This window comes from Rhineura floridana, chromosome 4 (assembly GCF_030035675.1).
Source record: "Rhineura floridana isolate rRhiFlo1 chromosome 4, rRhiFlo1.hap2, whole genome shotgun sequence".
Classification (NCBI taxonomy): Eukaryota; Metazoa; Chordata; class Lepidosauria; order Squamata; family Rhineuridae; genus Rhineura; species Rhineura floridana.
Window position 1 is genome coordinate 100,727,084 of NC_084483.1, and position 22,292 is coordinate 100,749,375.

The 22,292-nt window shown below is 41.1% G+C and overlaps 2 protein-coding genes across 7 annotated transcripts in view; both read left to right on the forward strand.

Annotated features, from left to right (window-relative positions):
• Positions 1–22,292, forward strand: part of LAMA2 (laminin subunit alpha 2) — a 748,112-nt gene that overhangs the window by 88,096 nt on the left and 637,724 nt on the right. The window lies entirely within an intron of this gene.
• Positions 8,704–10,163, forward strand: LOC133384399 (uncharacterized). Its single transcript, XM_061626318.1, has 2 exons — positions 8,704–9,442; positions 9,773–10,163. Exons 1-2 carry the CDS (start codon positions 8,841–8,843, stop codon positions 10,161–10,163), a joined length of 993 nt encoding a protein of 330 aa, XP_061482302.1. The 5' UTR covers positions 8,704–8,840.

The window sequence follows — 22,292 nt, forward strand, 5'->3', positions numbered from 1 at the left end:
TATCTATTCGTCCATTACCATGGACGGATCATTATTTAATTAAATTTAAAATTCCACCACTATTTACCCCTCCTACAGGAAAGAATCCCATTAAAATGATTCATCCAAAAAGATTATTAAATCCAACAACTTTTTTATCTACTGCTGAAAAACTCCTAGTTCCTCGACCTAATGAGTCTATTGTTGATCTAGTAGATTTCTGGAACAATACAATGTCCAGAACTATAGATATTATTGCTCCGTTACGCCCTCTCACACACTCTTGATCTAAAGTTGCCCCATGGTTCTCTAAGGAGTTGGCTGATATGAAACGGACCTATAGGGGCTTAGAACGCCGTTGGCTGAAGACACGGAGCCCCTGCAACCATCTTCAGGCAAAAATTTTTCTGAAACACTATATGTCATCTAGAATTACGGCTCAAAGAACCTTTTTCTCGGCCACCATTGCATCTGCTGATGGCCGACCAAAAGAACTCTTCCGGGTGGTTAAGAATTTCTTAACCAAGACCAGCATAAGCTGAATCCTGATCATTCTGCTTCTTGTTGCCAAGAACTAGCCACGTACTTTAGTACTAAAATTGCTCAGATCCGTTTCGACCTTGACACTAAGAATATTATAATTTCCAACCCCCTCCCTGCCACTCATGTCTGCGTTGCCACCTTAGACTTTTTTCAGATCGTACATCCAGCAGATATAAATAACCTTTTGGAAGGGATGAGACCTACCACTTGTCTACTTGACCCTTGCCCTTCCTGGATTATAAAACAGTCCAGAAAGGGACTCGCAATTTGGATCAGTGAGTTGATTAATGCCTCCCTCCAGCAAGGTCACCTTCCAGGAAGCTTAAAAGAAGCAATTGTTATTCCATTATTAAAAAAGCCTTCCTTGAACCCTTCCTGTTTAGACAGTTTTCGTCCTGTTTCTAACTTACCTTTTTTAAGTAAAATCATTGAGAGAGTTGTAGCCGCGCAACTCCAGAGTTTCCTGGAGCTGACGGATTACTTTGACTCATCTCAATCTGGTTTTAGGCCAGGTCATGGAACTGAGACTGTATTGGTGGCCTTAGTAGACAATCTTCGGAGAGAGTTAGACAAGGGGAATGTGTCCTTACTAGTTCTCCTCGATCTTTCTGCAGCGTTCGACACGATCGACCATAAAATCCTCCTAGACCGCCTCTTCGAGATGGGCTTGCGAGGCACTGTTTTTCAGTGGCTCTGCTCGTTCTTGGAGGGCAGATCACAGAGAGTATTGCTTGGGAATTTTAGTTCTGATCCCTGGCCGTTATCATGTGGAGTTCCACAAGGCTCGGTGCTTTCACCGATGCTATTCAACATTTACATGAAACCGCTAGGAGAGATCATCCGGAGGTTTGGAATTCGATTTCACCAATATGCTGATGATACCCAGCTTTATTTTTCCTTTCCTCCGGATACGAAAGATGCCATCCTCCCATTAAACAATTGTCTAACAGCAGTAAAGACCTGGATGACTTAGAATAAACTTAAACTAAACCCAGATAAAACAGAGGTGCTGGTGGTTGGACATCGAACTAAGTTGGAAACAGGGAATGTTCTGATATTAGACTGAGTTGTACTCCCTTTAAAGACTCAAGTCCGTAGTCTCGGTGTTCTCCTAGACTCGGCCTTGACTCTAGAGGCTCATGTTCTTGCAATCTCTAGAAGCGCTTTCGCCCGCCTGAAGCTAGTTCGCCAATTGCGTCCTTTTTTGGAGCTTTCTGACTTGACCATGGTTACCCATGCCTTGGTCACGTCTAAACTAGATTATTGTAACTCACTTTATTTAGGTCTTCCCCTTAGAATACTCCGCCAATTGAAATTGGTTCAGAGAGCAGCTGTTAGGATGCTAACTGGGGCGGACGTCCGAGCTCACACTACTCCGCTTTTAAAACAACTACACTGGCTTCCAATCTCCTATCGAGTTCGGTTTAAAATCCTGGTTTTAACGTTTAAAGCTCTATCGGGCTCAGGTCCTAGTTATCTATCAAATCGTTTGTCATTTTATGAACCGGCCCGTCCTTTAAGATCTTCTTTAGACCCTGGTCTTAATATTCCCTCCTTTTCCCAAGTTCACCAGACGGGCATTAGGAATAAACTGTTCTCAGTGGGGGCACCAACTCTTTGGAATGCTCTTCCGCAGGAAATTCGTTCTTCCTCTTCTCTGTTTAGTTTCCGTCGCCAAGTTAAGACCTTTTTATTTCGGTTAGCTTTTGAATTGTAATGTGTGATATACTGTATATTTCTTATAATGTTTTATAACTTGTTTGGTATGTTATACTGTACTATGTTGTTTTATTATGCTATTGTTTGCCGCTTAGAATTCCTTGGAACTGAAGCGGGATATAAACTTTTTAAATAAATAAATAAATAAAATAAAGCTGTGTAAGGCTTTATAGGTCAAAACCAGCACCTTGAATTGAGCTTGGAAACATAAAGGCAGCCAGTGCAAGTGGGCCAGAATCGGTTTTATATGTTCGGACCATCTGGTCCCTGTTACCAATCTGGCCGCTGCATTTTGCACAAGCTGCAGTTTCTGAACTGTCTTCAAAAGCAGCCCCACGTAGAGTGCATTGTAGTAATCTAATTTAGAGGTTACCAGAGCATGGACAACTGAAGCTAGGTTATCCCTGTCCAGATAGGGACGTAGTTGGGCCACCAACCAAAGTTGGTAAAAGGCACTCTGTGCCACTGAGGCTACCTGAGCCTCAAGTGACAGAGATGATTCTAGGAGAACCCCCAAGCTACGAACCTGCTCCTTCAGGGGGAGTGCAACCCCATCCAGGACAGGTTGGACATCCACCATCCAGTCAGAAGAACCACCCACTAGCAGCATCTCAGTCTTGTCTGGATTAACCCTAAGTTTATTAGCCCTCATCCAGTCCATTGTCGCAGCCAGGCAGTCTTTCACAGTCCAATCAACTTCCTGTGTACCTCAGAAGAATCTGGTAACGTGCCTCTGAGCATATGGTGAGTGGTGGCAACACCTGCAATCAGCCCAAAGAACAGAAACAAGATATGCGCTGTGCTGATCTTGTTTTAGGAGGAAGGAAGCAACAATATTAAAACAGTTGATATCGTTCAGATAGTCACTTTAAATATGTTTGATTTACTTTGTAATTTTAGTGAAGTTTCCTATAGTAAATCATTTTCTTTTGCTTCTGTTCCTGTGAATATGTGAAGTAGAGCAACACTTCACAACACTAAAAAAAAGCTCCAAAACCAATTGTACAGTAATGGCATTGACTGTTCTCCAGAATAGTTTCCAATGGACGTGAGGAGTGTCTCAGTCTGCACAAGATAAAACAGTGGGAAGTGAAATATATTCTAGCAAAATTCTAGGTGTGTTCTATGTTTTTAATTGATCATGCCCACCTTTCTTTATGTGGAGTAGTTTAAGCATAGCAAGCTGAAAACATGCATCTTGGGCAGGCCAAGTTTGTTTTTTCCAACAGCTAGAGCCATTGCTTAAGTAGCAACATATTGTAATCAGTCTGATTTTACATCAAACTGCAGTTTCAGATTCAACTGTTAATGCACCCAAAATAGAAAGAGCATAACCTCCAGTTTGAAGCACAAAAGGCTGTCTTCGCCATCATATGACATTGACCAATAAAAAGGCTTTGAAATTAATAAAAAGAAATTTGACAGATTTCTAGGATGAATAATGAGAGAAACATAATTTTCTAGTTCAGATTCTCTGTAGAAACATTAGTAACACAGGAAAGAAGCAAAGTAAGAACACCAACATACCAAAATGTAATTCTCCAACTTTGGAGGCAGCAGGTGTTGCCACCACTCACCATATACTTAGAGGCACATGCTACCAAAGTCTCCCAAGCTACACAGGAAGTGGATTGGACTGTGAAAGACCAACCCAAATTGTGTTTGCATGTTGACAAATTTGTAGGGCAGTACAATATGTCAAAGAGGAGGTCAGGTCTCCTGCTCCCCTGGTGCATTCACTATAGCTGCTCAATTTCTCTGCTTTTTAAGCTTTGATGGAAGTATCCGTTGGGTATAGGTATGTCTTAAACCACAAGGTTTTTTGCCTATTAGTGAAGCAGTTTATAAATCTGTAAAATAAACAAATAAAATATACATGCATACACATAAACACATGAGATGTAGTTTTGAAGACTCCTACATGCTCTGTTAGCAAATAAAGTTTAGAAGACAGACGTTCATCGTTGCTATTATTCCACTAAAAACAAAAGAAGCAACCTTTTCTGTCAGTTTGAGAATAAAATCAGAAGAATATATGTTATAATTCAAAATTAGTGGCCTCCTATTATTTATAAAGTAAACTATACTTTTTTACAGTGCATCAAGATAAAAATATATGAAATTAGAGTGGCTTATATTTAACCATACTAATAATATCCATCAAATTGTATAAGAGTGAAACATAAGTACTAAGGTGCTGAAACACATTAAGTACTGATAAACAAAGAATGGAAGGCCCACTTTGTCTTTGCAAGATCCTTCATAAGTATATTTCAGAATTGTTTCTTAATGTGTGGCTGCATTTATTTGGTGTGGTGGTGGTTAATGATTTTGAGGTATTTGCAAGCCTGTCTTTGTTTGAGATAGAAGGCCCATTGATGATCTCATGGTCACTTCTGTTTGTAATGTAGTAGCAATATCTACATTTTTACAGATATTAACTATGTTGTCAGCTTACCTCTTTTGTTACTGGAGTCACAAATATGCATATGCCACCAGACTTTACTTCGGTTTTTCGCCTGACTCCACAGAGGCCATGGAAATTCTGGATCAGTGATTGGAATCAATTACAGGTTGAATGTGGGCTGTTGATTAGTAGGAACTGCCTGATATTTAGTCTGTTTTGCACTCACTCTGAAGAATCAGTTTCACAGCTTGACAATGTTTCAGGATCCAACCTTGGTTGTTCAGGTGATGGCTGTGGCTAGTAGTGCTTTGTTCAACTTTGGGTGGTGCACCAACTGTGTTCAGTCCTGGAGATCTTTCACGCATGCCCTTAGTCACATCCTGTTTAGATTATTGCACTGTTGTCTATGTGGGACTGCATTTGAAACTTCCCAGCCCTCTCCCTCTCCCCCTCTGTCCCTCTCTCCCAGTGAGCAACAGTGACCCACCTGCTAGGAAGCTAGCAAAGTATCATGGGCCCCAAGGAGAACCCCTGGCAAGGTTGGAAGAATGAAAATGGGGTACAGACATTGAGGAGAACATTGCCAGGACTGTTTATGGAAATGAGGGGGTCACAGAGGAGGAGGGGTCTCCAGTAGCCTTACAGCCATCTGCTAGGGTTGCTGAGGAAAGTTCAGCCAGCCTTTCCTTGTCTCAGCTGGCTGCTGGGAACTTTCTGCTGGCATCAAGGCCAGGAACAACGGTTGAAGAGATAAGCCCTAACAAACACTTTGGAATGACTCTGGCAGTGGAAAATGAAAGTAATTCAGCAGAGGCACAGGTTGACATGTGTCCCCCTCCCCACATCATAGCCACTGACTTGCAGCTCATGCTAGAAATAACCTGAATGAAGTCATAGTGTCAAATACCCTCCCTTTTTCCAGAACTTGGAAGTAACTCGTTATTTTTAACAAGTTACTTGTAATTCGTTACAATTTTAAATAACCAGTGGGTAATTTCATTACATTTGGCAAGTAACGGAACGACTAGTAATTTCCCTACTTTTCAGCTGCAACTTTAACGTTTCCACGTTAGGTTGCACGTTACTTGGGGGCGGGAACAAGGGGAAGACAGCTCCTGGCTGTGATTGGTTAACACAAGACATGTGCCTCACACTGATTGGACCTCTGCGCAGACTCTCTCTTCCCTCGTGATCTGTGTTAGGATGCATGAGGGAAGAGGTGAATAGGCAGGGCCTGCTAGAGTCTGAGAGGACAAAATGGACGCCGGAGGAAAAAGCCAGGGCAAGGACAACGGAGGAGAAAAGGCAGCAGCAGAATGGCGAAGAGCTGTGGAGGTGAGTGACGATGATTTGTGTGTGTGTGTGTGTGTATGTGTGTGTGCCCCCCCCCGCAGCACCGTTCTGCCCCCTCACCCCCCGCGGCACCGTTCTCCCCCCCCACTGCCTCTCCTTGCCTCTGCCGCCCCCTCCATCAATCACAAGGCACTTCCAAAACTTCGGCCTACTCAGAGCTTGGAAAAGTTACTTTTTTGAACTACAACTCCCATCAGCCCTAGGCAACATGGCCACTGGATTAGGCTGATGGGAGCTGTAGTTCAAAAAAGTAACTTTTCCAAGTTCTGGCCTACTTCTCTTCCTTCCCCCCCTTTTTGAACTCTCCCGCTTGTTCCCATGCATACATACCTGTGTGCTGTATTTATCCAGGCAGAGCACTCCTGCCTTTTAAAATGCCAGCTAGCTTTTTATTGTATATTTATTTGAACTCCATCTTTCTTTTTATTTGTATTTTTGTCCTGTTTAATCACAAGACTGAATTGTATGTGGGACAAAAACTGTCTCAGTAATAATAATAATAATAATAATAATAAATCATTAGGCGTATAATAAATGGCTTAAGGCTGATTTTTTTGTTCTTGGCAGAGATGAGGTGAGAAGTAGGGTCCTTGCAGCTCCTCCTCTCAGTCCCCCAGCTCTCAAACTCATGTTCTGTGAGAAAGAGAGAGATTCCCAGTCCCAGAGAGAGATAGACTGTTGACAATCTCTGCTAATATCTATACAAATGTACATAACATGCATCACCTGAACTCACATGATCTAGAGTTACCTTAGATCTTGCAAGATTTGCAAATGAGAAGCAATAGGGTTTTATATTAGTTCTGATTGTCTATTGGGCTATCATAGGTTATATGTTTTTTTCATTTTCTATGGCAAAAACTCCAACTTCAGTGGAATTTATGTGATGTGTTCTAATCATTTGAATTTGGCTAATGAATGCTTTATTCTTTCATCAGAACTTTAGCAGTAGTACTAAAATATTAATAAAAAAGAAAAGGGAAAGAAAAAATACTTTACATACATCATTCAGCTGTATTGCTAATTATAAATATAGATATAAAAGATAAACGGCATTTTGTCAAAAGTATTTTTGTCTACATTTTATACCTCATCCTTGGTTTTCCAAGCTTGGCATGGAATGCTTCTCATACAGAATTAATTTGAAATGCTGCATATTTATTATCATAATCATCATATTCAAAATAAAAAATATATGTACTGCCTTCAAGTTGATTCCAACTTATGGTGACCCTATGAATAGGGTTTTCATGAGACTGAGAGGCAGTGACTGGCCCAAGGTCACCCAGTGAGCTTCATGGCTATGTGGGGATTTGAACCCTAGTCTCATTTTGTTCTCACAACAACCCTGTGAGATAGTAGGTTAGACTGGCCCAGGCAGGGTTATTCAGTGAGCAAAAATGATGCAAATAGGATCTCTTTTAATTGTGCTATCGACCTGCTTACTTCCACTCTGACTGGGGGATCTTGCAGCATGGGGAAGAGATGGGGGCACATCACAGCTGAAGTTCACCCATATAGGAGCATTATCTCTTGTTTATTACAGAGACGCCTGTTGCAGGTTTTGCTGCTGAGAGCAGCAGTCAGTTAGTGCGGCCACTTGAGTCACAGCTTGTTGATCCTGAGGAGGCAAAACTAGAAAGTGAGGTTCAGAAAGGAGGCCCTGTGCACGAGGAGGAGGAGGGCATGAAGCAGTGCCAGTTGCCCACAGCCACATCTGCAGAACAGCAAGTACCATGGTTTGGCTTTGAGAAAGCTTGTACATTTGTGAGCCAGAGTGGGAAAAATGTTGTTGTACGATGCAATTACTGCCTTCCAAGGATCAAAAATCTGAGATCAGCTGTTTCCTCCTCATCCAATGTGAAGAAACATTTTGAGGTAAGCCTTTGTCATGCTGGTCCTCAAAGAGTGTCCATTGTCTATTTATGTTTAAATTGTGAAGTTCCTCTTCCATTTTTTCTTGGATTCATGCTTTGTTCTTCCTCCTCAGAGGGCACACCCTGAGAAGCTGAGAGCAATTGAAGAAGCAATAAAGGCAAGGAGACGTGGCCTTCCTGAACCAATGCATGAGACCCCTCCTCCCAAAATGCTGAAGCAGCAGCAGACAACCCTTGAGAGGTGGGGATCTGGCAGGGAGCCTGTCACCCAGAGCAATCTCGACAGGAGAATCATTGATTTCAATGTAGAGGAGACATTACCACTTCAGACTGTGGACAAACCATCATTCATTAATCTGGTTCGCATTGGACTCCCCAAAGATCTCACCATCATATGTTCCAACTTGACTCTGAGAGACAGAATTGAGAAGAGAGCATGCCACATGAGAGAAACTCTTGCAAACCGAATGGGTGCTGTGGCATATATAGCAACCACTGCAGATTGTTGGACCAATGGCAAGAAGAGTTACTTTGGGGTAACAGCCCACTGGATCAACCCAACTACCCTGAAACGTGAGGTCGGGGCCTTGGCTTGTAAGCGTCTGAAGGGGCGCCATACATACGATGTCCTTTCAAAAGCACTGCATGATGTACATGTGCAGTACAGGATCCACAACAAAGTTATGTGCACTACTACAGACAATGGCTCCAACTTTGTGAAAGCGTTCAGAGTTTTCATGGCCAAAGAACCAGTGGAAGCTGCAGGCACCAGTGACGATGATGGTGATAACCAGGAGGAGGAGGAGGCTGAGGTGGAGTTTGTGCCTATCTGTGAGATCCTGGACACAGGACCTGAGGCAGAGGAAGAAGCTGCAGACTCAGGAGAGGATTTTGTTTTACCACCACACCCGAGATGTGCTAGCCACACCCTCAACCTTGTGGCAACACAAGACATAGAGGCCATGCTTTCTGACTCCTCCAAAAGTAGTCTTCTTTGTCCTTTCAAGAAACAGTTTTGTTCCTTGATGGGAAAGTGCAGCAAGTTGTGGTCCAAGCAGAACCAGTCAGCCCAGATTGCTGAGTATATCCATGCGCAATGTGGTGTGTATCTGAAGGTACCGAATAAGACCAGGTGGAATTCCACCTTTGATGCGTTGAAGCAACTACATGAGCTCCTGTCAACTGTGCCACTAAAAATGCATGCCGTAATGGACCACTGCTCCTTGTCCAGGATCACAGCTGCTGAGATTGAAGTGGTACAGGAATACACAGAGATTATGGATCCACTAGCCCAGTCCCTAGATATCCTGCAACGGGAGAATGGCATGTTCATGGGTTATTTGCTACCAATGCTCTGCAATCTGGACCGCAAGTTAGAAGGACTGGAAAACAAACCTGAGAGGTACACATACTGTTTTCAGCTGCTGAGAGGTGTGCGCGAAGCCCTAAGAAAGCGGTTTGCAGCTATCTGGGAGGACAAGAGGCTTCTTCTGGCAGCCTGCCCACACCCTCGCTTCAAACTAGATGGGCTGGAATCATGTCAGGCCGCCACCCATACCAACAAGTAAGAACATTAGGGAAGCCCTTTGGGTGTATTACTCCAAGGGAAATGTTGTCTCAAGGGAGGCATCAGAGGGCTTAAGGTGGTAGGCAGGGGCTGGGCCTTTTCTTCCTGGGGCTCCTCATCACAACCTTGGGTTGCTGCAGGTAATCCTTAAGGGTCTGCTGTGCTGCCCCATGAGTGTGGTGACTTGGTCACCTTCCTACCTTCCATGTCATCATCCACAGGCTCAGGCTGGACCCTGAACCAGGGGACATGACAAGCATCAGGAAATGAAGAGCAGATGATGGTTTCCTAACATATATGTGTTAACATATCCTCTCTCTTTCTTAGATACACAATGGAAGCCTTGTTGAAAGCTGAAATAAAGATGGGTGTACTTAATGAGGACAGTGATCAGTCTTCAGATAAAGACCAGGAAGGAGATGACTTAGAAGATGACTTCTTTAACTTTCTGCCCCAGGGCAAGAAGTCAGCAGTGAACACTGCTGAGGAGGAACTGGTGAGGTACCTGAGGTCTCCCAGCAGGGAAGTGTCATCACTCCATGGCTTTCCACGTGTGCTGCTGTGTTTTTTGCAGCACAACACAGGCATGCCTTCAAGCGCCGCAGTAGAACGCCTGTTCAGTACTGGTGGCAACGTAATGACTGTAAAAAGACATTCCTTGTCTGACATGCTCTTTGAGCATCTTGTTCTTTTGAGACATAACAGAAACATATTATAAAAGCATTTCAAGTGTAAAATTTGATTTCAAGAGTTGGGGTATCTTCATTGCTTGGGGGGATGTGAGATTCTGTTATGCCATTATGTTAATCTTATGGATAATTTTTTTTATTCTACTACCCCCTGTGTGTGTGTGTTTATTTTTAATATTGTTTTAGGCTTCTTAGATGTGCAGCAGCCAAGGCCAGCACCTTGTAGGAGTTTTTTAAAAAAAGCAACTGAAATGTAATTATAGTGATTACTTTTGAGAAAAAGTAAAGTAATCAGTTACTTTCAGAGCAATTGTAATTGTAACAGTAATTACTACTTTTCTGGGCCAAGTAATTGTAACTGTAATTTATTACTTTTTAAAAGTAATCTTCCAAGCTCTGCCTTTTTCTGTGTCTATAGAAGTAGCTGTCCTGCCTGAAGTTGAGAGACTCAGACTCAGACTCAACCGTGGTGTTTTCTCTTTTTATTAAATAAACAGCAGCAGTGCAGAGCGCCTCATGAAACTAGCTACTCTTTCTAGGAACTCAGCGTCTCTCTAGCACTAGCTAAGCATGACTTTGAGACTCTTTGACTCAGCAACTGATATCCCCTCCCCCGAGTCTGTTTAAGTAGTTTGAGAGTGTGCACGCAAATGGAGACTCTTCCTCCTTAGCTGGGTCTGATGAATTTACCATCTCAAGCGTCTTTGAGCGCGGGGCCAAGATGGAGCCTCTGCCAGTTTCTCATTTCCCCCTCCGACTGAGGGGGGCTGTTAACTGTCAGTTCAGGCTTGAGAAATAGAAGTGTGCCTGGCCAGGTCAGGTCAGGATGAGCTCCCACAGGTGAGCCTGGAGTTGCGATTGCTGTGCTGTCAAAGACAGGGATCAGGGTGCCCTCTAGGTCTGTTCCACTGCTGGATCCCTCCCCAAGTGATTTGTCCCAGTCCACTTCCTCTGTCTCACCCTCACCCCTCTGCCCCCGCCTGGCAGGGCTCACGACAGTAGCTTTGCTTGTATTTGCTGTTGTGACAACTTGTCTACTGTTGTTTTCAACATCTACTGTTCCTGCTCCTGTTTGAATCCTGGTTTAGGCTTAGTATGAGACGCTAGGTCCCTGTTCTGATTTTTGGAATAAAGCTTTATGTAGAAAAACCCAATCACCAATTCCTGAGTCTACTTCTCTGGTTGGAAGCCAGGACACATAGTAGCCACCTGGCAAGCTACTTCTGGATCCAATTGATACTGTGAGTGCTTGCACATGTTGTTGAAGCTTGAAGCCTGAGCTGCACAGAAGCTGTTTTCAGCAATAACTGTGTTCCATAAAACTATGAAGCGGGCCCAAGGCTTCAGTCCTATGTACATTAACCTAGGAATAAGCTCAGTTGAAATATGTGAGACTGACGTGCGTGTAAACATGCTTAAGATTGTTTTCTGTGTTAACTTTATTCCACAATAATCCTTATTTAGATCTGGCAGTTGTAAGATTCCAAAGACATGTGAGTGGTGCTGCTCCAACAGTTCAGCCGGGAGACTTTGTCTCTTTAGTATGTGTGGATTTCAGTTTTTTAACTTGGATTTGGCTGACAGATAAAATAGTAAGACAGGGAAGAACTTATGCAGACATTGGCTGAGCAGCAGCTCAAATGTTATTTTTTTCTATCATTTGTTGTATTACAGTAAATTCATTGTGCTACATAAATAAAGGGGGAAATTTGTGTTGATGGTTGGTATTCAGTCCTACTGCATTCTGGATTAGCTTTCAGTGAAGCTGGTTTCATTAAAATAGATTGTTTTTTGTTTTGTTTTGTTGTAGACAATAGTTCTGATTTCTAATTCAGTTCTTAGGTCTTCAGTTTAACAATTCCTTTATTCTACTTCCAAGCTTTAGTCTTGTTCAAAGCATTTAGAATGTTTTGGTAAATGCTGGATGTAATGGAAGCAAACATGGGATTCTTAGGATGCTGTATTATACCACAGAATAGTCCACACTTTTTTTGGATACTACTTTGGACATACAGTACTGCCTTAGCATTTCTTCTTGAAATGAAAGGTGGTATATAATTTTTTTAAATAAATAAATTATAATAACTACAATAGCACAGTGTGTCTGATCAAACTAATACACTACATTAGAAAATATTTTGTCTTCTCATCCTAGAATCACTGAGATTTATTACTGATTAGAAAGTACTGGACGAGGATTTGTAGAGCATCCAATACTATCACTGTTGAGTTATAATGTGTCAATCCCGATACACCATTTCCTGTCCAAATAGATAACTATGTACATCTTCCACTAATAAAAGTGAACTTGAGATAACTAGCTCTTAAGTGACAAAGTGCTGAATCACTTTTCATTGCTTTCTCAAACATTACAAATGTTTTTGTAATTAAATGTTGTACAACATACAAACACAGTCAATCATACAAAAAAGCAAAGAAGAAAACAAAAGAACAACAAATTGAAAAAAAATGAATAAACCAAAAGCAGTTGCTGAGAATATAAATAACATACAAAGGAAAATGCATGCATATGAACTCTATTAAATTAGCCAATAATCACTAATCACTAATTCAATAACAATGAGGTTGTCAGTGCAGAAATGTACGGAAGTGTTAACAAGCAGGAAGTTCAAGAATGTATGTATACTTCAGTCACAGCTAAGTGTGAACTGTGATTATAAGGTTGAAGAATAAGTGTTTGGACTGAAAGGGAAAAGTAAAAATTTAGTTATCTCCCAGCTATTATCATTACAACAGCAATAGGAACACACTGAAGAACAAAGCCTTTTTACTCCATTAAATTTATTTTCTAATGCACTACAGGCATGATTTCAAAAGAATATATTGACTCAGGAAAACAAGGGAAGCCCTGGAGAATTGTTATGTACATTTCAGACTCAGTTTTAGAAACTGAACATCATAGGAAAGCATTGTTCTGATACTTTTGAGAGGGCAGTGGACAAGTGGAGCCTGGAGCTGCTGTATTCTACATTGACTTTCCCTGCATACACTTGGTACACATATTTAGTTACTGACAATATGTGTAATAAAAAAATAGACTCCTTTTATTATTTCCAAAACTGTGTCACATAAATAAATTTTCAGGCTATGTTACCTCCATGAGGATTGCATTAAAAGCAAAATGAAATGCTAGTAACTGCAGATTACTAGAGGGTATGAGAGCTGTAGAAACCTGGATGAAACTATATTTTTAAAAATATTTTTTATCTGCAACTTTACCAAAGACTATATTTGAGAGAAAATGAACATATAGCCAGCATGGATTTTTCACATTCTGCAATGTTAAATTGAAAATACCCCCATGCCATTCTGATGCTTCCCATAAGCTCATTTCAAAACAAACCTTATAAAACGTATAGTTCTGAACTCAGAAATGCTTGCTTAACAACCCTCTAAATTTTCATGGTGATACACAAAACAGTCAGAGAGAATAGAGAGTTCAAAGTCTAAAAAGAGAGAAAAAAACCCCTTTTGGACTTTTTCTGTCAGAGTTCTCATAATCTGTTGAAATTCATTAAAAATCAGCCATGTTCACAGAGTACCTGTCATCCTAATACTGACCTTGCCCCCATACTCTGACCTTCATCCTCTGCAGTTTAAAAGTTAACAAAATGCCTGGCTGATTTTTAATTAATTTAAGAAATTTTGGCTGGAAGCCAATGATAAGGGCGGGCATGCTCAGTAAGAACCAACTGTAAGTGTTCTAAAAGCCTCACAGCTGCTGGGCTTGGCTAATTGGGCCCACACCCACACTGGACTTTGATTTCAAGTGAGACAGTCATGGCTTCCCTCAGAGAACCCTGGGAAGTGTAGTTTGTGAAGGGTGCTGAGAGGAGACTCCTATTCCCCTGAGAGAATGGTTTAACAGTCATCCACTCTGACTGAAGGTCTGTGAGGGGAACAGGGCGTCTCCTAGGAACTCTCAGCACCCTTCACTAACTATACTTCCCAGGATTCTTTGAGAGAAGCGATGACTGTCCAAAGTAAAATAAAGTCCTGGTGTGCATGTGGCCTGGGACAGCTTTGGTTTAAATTTGGGTGGGAGGCTACATGGGCCTGCTATAGAATAAAAAGGTGAGGGAAATGCTGAAAAGCAAAGATACTGTTCACAATGTTTTCCTTTTGGAAAGGAAAGGGTTTTCCCCTCTACCCAGTGCCCACCCACCCAATCTCCTCCCTTCCCCCTCCCCGCCCCTCCCTTTCCCCAGGTCAGTGTTGGACTAGGACCTGGGAGACTAGGGTTCGAATCCCCACAGCCATGAAGCTGACTGGGTGACCTTGGGCCAGTCACTGCCTCTCAGCCTCAGAGAAAGGCAATGGTAAAACCACCTCTGAATACCATTTACCATTTCACCTTGTGGTTTTCCCATTATAGTGTAGCAAGAAAAGCTGTACTTGGCTGAATTTTCTCTTCTCTTAAAGATACAGAATCATGCTCAGGCCCTGAGCCTGGCAACCCTAGATCAAACCCACCCTCCCTTCTCCCTCCTATCCCCTTCCTCTTGCCCCTTCCCTCCCCCTTCCTTTGCCCCTCCCTCCCCCCTTCCAATCCCTTCGTTCCCCTTCCTCCTCCTCCCCATGGTCAGTTTTACCTATCTTAAGCATGATTGCACGGAAGTAAATACCATTGAACTCTATAAGCATGCAAATGATCAATACTGCCCTCCCCTCCCCCTTCCTTCGCCCTCCTCCAATATGCTCCCTCCCCTCTTTCAAGGCGGCTGGAGCCACTCCCTCCCGTAATGATGCATTGACCACACTGTGGATCCACTCGGTCAAATCCCCTCGGCAAGCTTTAATAAGCCAAGAAGGGTAAGGGTCAAGAGGACACGTTGCTGGCTGCATCGCAAGCACCTTGTCTATGTCATCAGGCTTTGTCTACGTGAAAAGATTTGAGCAAACAAGCCAAGCTGTATACTCAAGTGAGGAAAGGAGGAATTTACAAAACAGATTATCATTCAGCAGTGGTTGCTGTTGTGTAGATGAGCCACATATATTGTATTCTTATATCATATTCTTTAGCTGACAAAACTCCAGAACATCTGTGTTTTCCTTGCAATATGTACAAGCTGAACAAGCAAAAGACATGTGTGCTGCATATGGTATGAACTAGGCTGTGACTTGGATGCTTCTCCTTTCATGTAAAGAGGACATTCTTTATGTTATATCATTTCTAGGGGATTTCTAATGGAACAGTAGGTCAAACTGGGTGAAACATAGCAAGCATATGTCTTACTAAACTCCACACAGTATTTACTAAAGGGATTACAAAAAAAAAAAAAGAGAAGGAAAGAAAAGTAGAAGAAGAAAAAGAAAGAAGCATGCTTGCTTCTACACAGTTGCAGAATGAAGGGGATAATCAGATTTCATTCATGAAAATAGCATTAGCACCAGGCTATTATGATGCAGACTATGAGCTTCCTGCTAGATGCTGATTCTCTGATTCTTACCTACACTTTTAAATACTGGGTTGGTCGGTAGGCCAATGCTGAATGTACTTGCAGTCCTATTGAAACAGTATTTTAGTATTCTTGAGACCAATATTTATTTATTTAGCAGGATTTGTATACTGCTTAATCATCTATAATCTCTATGCTGTTTACATTTGAATATAAGAGTACAATCAGGTTAAAATTGTTAAAATTACATGTTTATTGTTGCTAAAGAGAAGTGCCACATTTGGAAACCACATGTGGAAACCACATCCTCTGACCTGTGGGGGTTTTTCCACTGAGTGTTTATGAACAGGGAGTTGTAGCCAATCATGGTTGGAATTGTTGGAAGGCTGTGGTTTGAGCATCACAGAGAATATTGCTAGTACACAATGAGCATCCAGTTTTTGCAGGATTTATGGGAATAGGTTTAGGCCAATGCTTCTGAAAATCCCAGCCTTGATATCAAACTATTTTTGAAGATGGGGTCTGATGTATAGCAGAAATTACGAGCATGAGTCAAGATTTTCATGGTTCAAATCTCAGATCAAACATGAAATCGGCGTAGGCAGGCCACAGTCTCTGTGTCTTAGCATTTGTCTTATGGATAATGTATTTGTGAAGCATTCATTTTCTCACAGTAAAAAAGAAATAGGAGACACAGGGTAGTATCATAGGTTCCTTATAACATTTTCCTCGGATAAGTGATTGCAAGGTATTCCTTTATGTGTTTAGGTTACCTGTGGCTAAGTAGCTGAAAAAAGAGCTTTAAAGGCAGGAATCTCTGTTCTTCCTGATTGTGCTCTTGAAGGTTTTGGCAGAGCCAGAAATGAAATGATTCCACACCTCAGCCTCTGGAGTAAATTCTGCCATGTAGAATAGATTCTGTAACCCTTTCCAAGCACGTGTAGAGATTTCTTATATGGCTGAACCTTTCTCTGTAAGGTTGCCAGGTCAGAAGCATCACAAACCCTGAGATTTCAGGGGCGGGCCCTAGTGATCTCATGGGGGCAGATCATACTGATGTCATGGGGGCGGGCTATAGTGATGCCATGGGGTGGGCCCTAGTGCTGTCGTAGGGGCAGGCCCTAGTGATGTCATTAAGTATGATACCTTAAGCATCAACCAGAGTTGCATGGAGCATAGAATTCAAACAAAAACATTTCTCTGATTGGAAATATAGAAATCTTAGCTAAAAGATAGAGCCTGGGTAGGGAACTTTTAATCTAGCCTACTTGCTTCTCGCAAGAAGGGTTGAAGTGCCCTCAGGCCAGCCCAGTCACCAGAAGGCCATTGTAGGAAGAAGGAACCTAGTGTTGTGGAGATGTTAGATAGGAGCACTCAGGAGCAAAGATGGATGTCCCTGAAGGCTGCAATTCTAAATACATTTACCAAGCCCCATAGAACTCAATAGGACTTACTTCTGAGTAGATATGGTTTAGATTGTGCTGTTGGTAAAGTTTGACTAGAAATCCTCTGCAGAGATGTCCATATCAAAGCAGGGTTGGCACCCCCTTGGCTGGAATGCCTTGCCCCTGTCTTTTTACATGGCTGCTCCAAACTTCTTTACAGATTTGACCTTCAAAAGAGGTCTGAGAAATGAGTAAGAGTAAGAAGATTCTTTACCCTTTTCTGTCTACCTTGTGGGCTGCCATAAACTCACTTTGACAGCCAACACAATTCCAGTGAGTAATAATTGACAGAGAGAAAACACCCATGGTTTGTTCTACCTTCACATAGAGCAGCTTGGGAACAAGAACAATTGCAGCCACACTTCCCAGTATATGAATTCTCTTTTACCACTATTGGGCAAGAAACAAACTGTCATGCAACCAACAAGGTGTATCATCAGTGGGTTTAAGATGGTTGAGCTGAGTGCATGGAAACACTGTTGTTGCTTCTATGGCTGTAAGGGAGTGAGGTTAAAGGTAAATGAAATGCAAATAGAAAAACAAAAACAAGAGACAGTGATGATTTCCAAAATGCAATACCATACCAACCACAACAAAATTCCTATGAGTAAGGCAGGAAACTGAGCATCCCACAACCAGTCAGGATTCCTAACCAAAAGCCAAACTAAAAAAATCCTGACAGCCACTCAGTCAAGGTCACAGAAATCCCCATTCAGCACAACCTGACGCAGGTGCTGCAGTTAGTGCAGAATGCTGGGCAATGATTGCTGATAAGAGTAATACCCTATCATCACATAATTCCTCTGCACTGGTTGCCAATTTGCTACCAGGCCAAGTTCAAGGTGTGCTTTCCGTGTTACGGGCGCCACATAGTACTTGTTCTGCTCTTGTAAGAAATCAGTCTTTTAGTGTGGCAGCTGCACTTTGGAACTCAATGCCTATTAACAGTAGGCAGACACTTGCATTGTACTCTTTTCAGCACCTGCTAAACCATTTTTGTTTAGGCAAGCCTACCCAGGCAGGCAGAAGCTATTGTGTTTTTTATCTGTTTTTAACTCATTGTTGGTTTTATTATTTTGAATGTTTTTTAAAAATCTGTCTTTAACTATTTTGCCAATAATTTTATTGTTTTAATTCCTTCTGTAAACCACTTAGAGTTTTTTTACAATAAAGTAGTATATAAATGTTGTAAATAAAATAGATAAATAAATTTTGGAGTCATTGTGGCACTTGGGTCTCTTTCCACTTTTAGGAACAAAGGAATCTACCTTATACTGACTCAGGCCATTTGATACCATCTAGCTCAGTACTGATGACACGGACTAGCATTGGCTCTCCAGGATTCCAGGCAATCGTCTTTTCCAGAAATTGAATTTTGGACCTTTGCATGCAATGCATATGCCCTGCCACTGAGCTACAGCCCTTTCCCTGTTTAAAAAAGTATCTTTTAAAATTGTTCTTTTCAATTCGCTAATGAATGCACATCATACTTCAGCTGATCCACACCATTCATTTGAAGCACATGAATCCCACTACAGAATCATGGAAATTGTAGTTTGTTAAGGGTAGTAGAACAATAACTGTGAGGGGAAAACTATAGTTCCCAGGATTCTTTAGGGGAAGCATGCATTTTAAATGTAGGTTGGATGTACTTTAAATGTATTGTGTGGATCTACTTAATAAACTTTGCCTGCATGTAGATTGCTTTAATTTATTTTTGAAATGAGTATAAAGTTTACTGAGTGACCATGGGCTACTCACCATCTTTCAGCCTAATCTTCCCCTCATGATGAAAACAGGAGAGGGGAACCATGACCACCCCAAGGAAGAAGGGCACACTTAAAATGTAGAGGAAATAAATCATGTACAACCACAGTGTAAAATCAACTAATTATTGGGACATAGTATGAAGAAATATTTATATAAACATTACTGTCAAAGATTTATTATTTACACAACCTGTAAAGATATTTGTAGTGCAATCCTATGATTGTTTACTCAGAAATAAGTCCCAATGTATTCAATGGGACTTAGTGAAACAGGGAAGCATGCACAGAATTACAACCTCAAGTGATAACGAACACTCACCCAACCCAAAATTCAGAATCATGCTACTTTAAACTGTTTTGCAACAGTTTATAGTTTTTATGGTTATTGGATTTTAAAGGGATTTATTTCTTGTTGTGAATTACCTTGGTTTCTTGGCAATCCTACCTCACAGGACTGTTGGGAAGACCCACACACACACACACACAAGATGTAAAAATACATAGACCTCATATATATAATATATATATCAATATTAATTTCCTACAAAATAAAAGAAGTGATACTTATGTGAGCCGTGCCTAATTGCTTTAAAAATAGGATTGGAGAGGGAGAGAAAGATTTACAACATAAACACAATCCTTTGCTATGTTCACTCAAACGTCCCATTAATCTACAGCACAATCCTAACCATGTCTACACAAAAGTAAGTCCTATTAAATTCAGTGGGGTTTACTCTGGGTATGTGGGATTAACATTGCAGCTTTACTCCTAGGAAAGCAACTATTGGATTAAAGCTTCATATTGGGAAATTTAAACTTGTTTGACTCTTACACACAACAGAAAAAAAAGACTTTCAGTACTGCTGAAAGCTATATACTTAATGTATGAGATTTTCAGATAAACAGAAAAAACAATAGTTTTCTATATTTGCAATGTAGTCTGGGTATTGCCTGGAGGCCCAGAAATCCCTTGTCAATCACAACCCTGACTTCACTTATTGGCTACAAACCTGAAAGGGTGGGGTTAGAGCAGCTTGCTAAGAGATCATTTCATGGAAGTTGCAGGGGGAATGCTTTGGCCACCTAGAAACTTACTTTTTTAAAAATGAAAGCTGAGAGTCCAGAGGTTAAGCTGACTCACCCCAGGACCCAGAGAGGACCCAAAAAAACCAGAGTCTCTGGCTGAAAACTGGACATCTGACAACCCTATTTCTCTGCAAGCTGTAAGGCTTCTGGTGCAGTAAGAGGTGGATGCTATCACTACTCTACTGTTGGAACCTTTTAAGTGCATGAGCTGCTTCTTCATGTGACTTACAAGATGGGCCTGAAACCCATTGGAATTCAGCAGATTCTTGATCTGCTAATAATAACAACAATAATAAAATAAAAGGCCTCTGCTCCAGTTCTGACTCAGATTTCAGATGGGGCAGAAGTCCACTCTGTCCCTACTTATGAAACTATTTAAAAATATTGTAAAAAACTATAAAAACTGATGGTTTATTTACTAGAAAGCCTGGCATTTAAAGCACATTTAAAGCACATTCAACTAACTTTTAAAGTGCATGTCTTCCCCCAAAGAATCCTGGGAAGTGTAGTTTCTCCCTCACAGTTATAGTTCCCACCACCCTTAAAAAACTACAGTTCCCAGGATTCTGTGGTGTGATTCATGTGTTTCAAATGTATGTTGAATATGCTTTAAATTCATGGTGTGGATCTGCCAGAATATGCTGTGCATTCATTAGTGAATTGAAAAGAACAATTTAAAAAGATTTTTTTAAAAAACAGGGCTGTAGCTCAGTGGTAGAGCACATGATTTGCATGCAAAGGTTCAAAATTCAATCTCTGGAAGAGACTCTTGCCTAGAATTCTCGAGAGCCTATGCTACTCCATGTCATCAGTATGGAGCTAGATGGTACCAAATGGACTCAGTATAAAAGAGGAAAGAGACTCAAGGGTCACAGTCACCCAGAAATTTATTTATGTATTTTATACAATATTTTGATACTACTTTATTGTAAAAAACCTCCAGGCAGTTTATAGAAGGAATTAAAACAATAAAATTATGGACAAAAACAGTTAGGCAGGTATTTAAAAACATTAAAAATAATAAAACCAACAATGAGTTAAAAACAGATATAGAAAATAGTTCTATATGCCCTGGTAGGCTTGCCTAAACAAAAATGTTTTTAGCAGGTGCCAAAATGAGTACAATGAAGTGCCTGCCTAATGTCAATAGGCAAGGAGTTCCAAAGCGTAGATAGTGCCACACGTAAGGATTGATTTCGTACAAGAGCAGAACAAGTTCTATGTGGCACCTGTAACAGGGAAAGCACATCTTGAACTTGGCCTGGTAGCAAATCAGCAACCAGTGCAGATTTCAGAGCAGAGGTATTATGTGCTGATAGCGTCTTACTCATGTCAGCAATCATGCTGCAGCATTCTGCACTAACTGCAGTCCCCGGGACAGGTTGTGCTGTATGGGGATTTCTGTCACCTTCACTGACTGGCTGCTAGGATTTTTTTAGTTTTGATTAGGAACCCTGACTAGCTGTGGGATGCTGAATTTACTGTCTTATTCATAGGAATCTTGTGATTGGTATGGTATTTCATTTACAAAATCATCACTGTCTTTTGTTTTTCTTTTTCTATTTGCATTTCACTTACCTCTGACCTTACTCCCTTACATCCATAGAAGCAACAACAGTTGAGAATTTTTTGTTTGTTTGAGTGGTATGCTTCAAGCAACTGTGGTTGATAATAATGTATCATGCTTAATTACATCACTAGGGCCCACTTCCTATTACATGCCCCCTATGACATCAGTAGGGGATGCCCCTGGAATCTTAGGGTTTGGGATTCTTCTGTCCTGGCAAGTCTTTTCTAGAACAACTCACCAACCATCACCAGAATTTCTTTTTAAGAATATGGTCTTGTTTCCTGGGGCGATTTCTGCTTTATGTTGTTTGTCTTACAGTTTATTCTGGCATAAGGGCACATTTCAGAAGACTGGAAACTAAACTGTGTTATGTACAGCAAAAAGTCACCAAGGAGAGAATTGAATGAGGTGTGTGTATGTGTGTGTTTCAGTAGATGTCTATTAAAATGAAACAGATTGTGTAGTTGGGGAAGGTGTTTTAACCTCAAGCTGTAGGATTTCAAAATTGTGCTATAGCTTAATCTTAAGCATCAGTCACTTCCTGCAGACTACCATGGTTTTGATGAGCTGTCCCTTGTATTTTAGCTATCTGTTGGATTGGCTGAGAGTACCTGCATTATTGTTTCCTTGTGGAACACAGATTGTATTCCTAAACCAGGGGAATTATATTTGCTGCTGTTTGAACCACTGTAGTATGTTAAACATAAAGAAATGAATATTTTACCAATGCTGCCCTGGCATTTCTGGCTCACTCACTCTACCTCTGTCGAATATTCAACAAATTAATTAGATGGCAGGCCTGAAATATCTGTTTTTTATTACATATTCAGTGACAGAATATCACATTTTTATTCTTTTGATGTAAATC